Here is a 3693-nt window from a genome sequence, read left to right as displayed (position 1 = left end):
TCTTGTATTTTATTTATTTTATTTTCGTCATATTTTGTTATAGTTCATCACAAATAATATAAAGTAAACGACATAACAATAATGTTAAACATACATGGGTATGAAAATAAACTAACATTAAAATTCATAAGCACAATGTTTATAAAAGTAACTGTTAAAATTCAGTGAATGTGTTAATTATGCCTTGATTGTGCAATGTTTATCCGCAAAATAGTACTCTCTACTAGATTCAACAAATACGCCCGAGGAACACAATCAAATTGTTGGCTGCACACTGTCGTCTGAATAAATCTTTCAATCAACTAGTATGTAGTGTGCACCCCTGGTTTTTTTTTTTTTCTTCTCTCGTATCTCTTTAGGAGGCACCCCTAATAAAGTAATGACAAAATTACATGTCATTACTCTATCTAGGTCAATTGGTAGAGTGTAGACCCCTAATAGAAACGCCTAACAAATTGGCAACATTGTCCAACTGTCATTTCACCAAAAGGCATGATATTAAAATTAAATATATAACATAAATAATAATTAACTTAAATATTTTTAATGCAACATAAATAATAATTAATTTAAATATTTTTAATGCACATTAAATAATAATTAATTTAAATATTTTTAATACACGTTAAATAATAATTATTTTAAATATTTTTAATGCACCTTAAATAATAAATATTTTTAATATTTTTAATACACCATAAATAATAATTAATTTTAATATTTTTAATACACTAAATAATAATTAATTTAACTTGACCAAACTAGAGTCTCACAGACACGTGGGTCCTCCGGGATACCGTGTCAGCTCACCCTCACTCTCCTACTGTACAAGTCCCTCCTCCTGTACAAGTATCTCTTCATGCTCCTCATGTATCTGATCCTCCTTGTGTACCGTTTGATCCTCCTCATGTTTCGTTTGATCCTCCTCATGGATAGATATATGAGCTTGCTCCCCAGGTCATCATCTTCAATTATAAATCATCGCCTTCTACGAGATGCTGTCGGGCAAACTGTTTTCGGAGCAACATCCATAGACGATGAAGATTCAAAGTCATGTATTCTTCCTACAAGTTTGTCGTCTCTATCTCTAGCCCTACCCACTGAAAAAATTAGTTAAAATCAAATGAATTAAATAAATACTAATATAATAAAAAATTAATACGAAAAAATTAATTTAAAAAAAAAATTAACCAACTACCGAAAAACTTGTGGATGAAGTTTTCTGTTGGCTTCCGGAAATGTCACATTGAAGTTTGCCAGTAGTGTAATTGTTTCGGAAAACATGAAATAAGTTTCCCGGTAGTTCCGGAGAACTTCAAAAATGATTTTCGGAAGTCATATTCTGTACCGGAAAACTTTTTTCAAGTTTTCCGGAGTTGAAGTTGTGTACCAGGAAACTTGAAAAAAGTTTTCTGAAAGAAAATGATTTTTTGATACTCACTTGTGTTCCGGAAATGTTGAAATGAAGAAAGAAAATTACTTTTAATATATATGAGGGTATTTTGGTCTTTTTCTTTATATTTTGGGGTACATGAATAAATGAGGAGTTACAGGATAAAATTTTCATCTAACTAATATGAGTTTAGAGCAACAAACTCCTGGTCCTCATGGCCTTAATCCATCATTGATAATTCTATAAATGATTATGGTCATTATGTGTATGATTGAGAACTTAGTTGTCTGTCGACGGTGTTTGAATTGTGGTCACCTCCATAGCTCTTTAGGACACATTGTTTTAATTCCAAACGGTGACTTCAAATTTTATGCACGATTTGAGACCCATTTCGTTGTGCAGCGCGGCGTATCAAACATCAGCCAAGACTTTAGCTATAACATATTGCAAAAAGTACTCCCCTAAATGTATTTCTTTTGAGAGTGTGTTCGTTGCTTGATAGGTTATTCACTACATAAAACGCAAGACTTCGAGGAGAGGATGCTTTAAAATTAAGTAATAAGCTTATGATCGCGTTCATTGGAGATATCTATTAGCATTTACAAATAAGATTAGTTTTATCATATTTGGATTGGTTGAATGAATATGTGCATTAACACTGTTTGCTATTCCCTCCTTGTAAACGATGACATATTTGGGCCTATAGTCCCAAGTTAGAGGTTTAAAACAGGGTGATCCGTTGACTCTGTTTATCATGTGTGCGCGAGGGACTTTCTGCTCTTTAAACAGGCTGAGCAAAGAAGCATTTAATCATGGTATCTAGATTTCCAAAAGAGCTTCTGTAGTCATTTACTTTTTTTTGCTGACGATAGTTTCTTAGATTTTCAAGCAACATAGAATGAAACTAGTTTCTTGTGCTTCCAAGAAGTCCCAATTAGAGAAAATTTGGCCTTGAGAGCACAAGTGATCAAGGAGCAAGGGTCATTCAAGAGCTTTCAACCTTGTTTACCAACCGGAGATAGATTAAAGGCTTCCATGTTTGCCAAAACTAAGTCTTTCAAAATCTTTCCGAAGAGTTATCTATTCCTATCGCAGCTTCCTCTAATACCATTTTTCTTTGACCCCTATAGAAAGAGTTAAGAGTACCCTTTCTAACTCCTCTACCATAGAGGTAGCAAGCAGAAAGACATCCATAAATTAGCATGGAATGCCTTGGGCTACGTATTTAATAAAATACCGGAAAATTGTTGACCAAATACACGAATCAAAGTTGGAATGGCAATAAATTATACCTCGTAGATTATAAATTTCACGAAAATTATTTCAAACTAAAATAACGCGGCAGTAGCTGTAATGTAGAATGTACAAACCCAATTTCACTAACCATTCAAAACAATTAAGATTATTTTACAATTCTACTCAACCTCCATAGCAGAATTTTCTTTGTCTAAGAAGCTCTTTAGTTCCTTTATTCTTTGCCTGGTCAATGCGACACAGTCCTGAAACCACAGCAATCATAATTAACATCAATTTATATAATTTCATCCACCATTTACGTACATTATAAATGACTGATAATTCACAATACTAAACTTTCCACTGTTGGATTATAGACAAAACACTAATTAAATTTCCACTGTGAACCTACTTTGTCATATTTTGAATCTTCAAATTTAAAACTTATATAAAAATCTACAAAAAGTAAAAGTTAGGAAAAGATTGGACCAGAAAATTTGTATGGTGAGTGGTGACTTTAATCTATAAACTCAAACCACATTCACATAAAGAAGCAAGCCTGAGTGTGGTCTTGGTTCGGATATCAGGCAGGGGAAGCTTAAAAGGGCCTCTGAGATCTTTTGTATTCATTTAAATTTAAAGGGCTACCAAATTGTTTTAAGTATTTGCATAATTTATTACAAAATTGCTTACTAGCAAGCTAACTGAAAATGAGAGACCATGAATGTTAATCATATGACATGGTTTGCCTCTTTAATTCCATTGCAATGTGCAAACTTACCTGGATAGCAGAAGTATAAGCAAGGACTGGCCCACCAGGCTTGTAAAGAGATATTAGTTGACCAGATGTATCCAAAACAATTGTCACATGGGTTTCCATTATGGATTCTTCTTCTGCAGTAGGATCTGCCAAGATATAATTCTTGTGAAGTATACATGTTAACGATAACGGAGTGCTTCTTAATGTAAGTTTTTTCTTCTCCTTATTCACTTGTTCCTTTGACTGCTTCTGTCCATCTTCATCAGACATCAGTACTATTTTTCCATCATCGTTCATAGCAACA

General features: G+C 33.1%; 1 protein-coding gene across 1 annotated transcript in view; it reads right to left on the bottom strand.

The window, feature by feature from the left end:
* Nucleotides 1-2663: 2663 nt before the first annotated feature.
* The window catches only part of LOC101501810 (uncharacterized), a 6752-nt gene continuing 5722 nt past the window's right edge, over nucleotides 2664-3693 (bottom strand). Inside the window, exons 8-9 of the mRNA XM_073366815.1 lie at nucleotides 3411-3693; nucleotides 2664-2892 (exon numbers count right to left, since the gene is read on the bottom strand). The exon at nucleotides 3411-3693 is cut by the window's right edge and continues 8 nt beyond it. Of these exons, the coding sequence (XP_073222916.1) occupies nucleotides 2809-2892; nucleotides 3411-3693 (367 nt within the window). The 3' untranslated portion in view covers nucleotides 2664-2808. The remainder of the gene's footprint in view (nucleotides 2893-3410) is intronic.

This window comes from Cicer arietinum, chromosome 4 (genome assembly GCF_000331145.2).
Source record: "Cicer arietinum cultivar CDC Frontier isolate Library 1 chromosome 4, Cicar.CDCFrontier_v2.0, whole genome shotgun sequence".
NCBI classification, from domain to species: domain Eukaryota; kingdom Viridiplantae; phylum Streptophyta; class Magnoliopsida; order Fabales; family Fabaceae; genus Cicer; species Cicer arietinum.
This window is presented reverse-complemented; position numbering and strand designations above follow the sequence as displayed.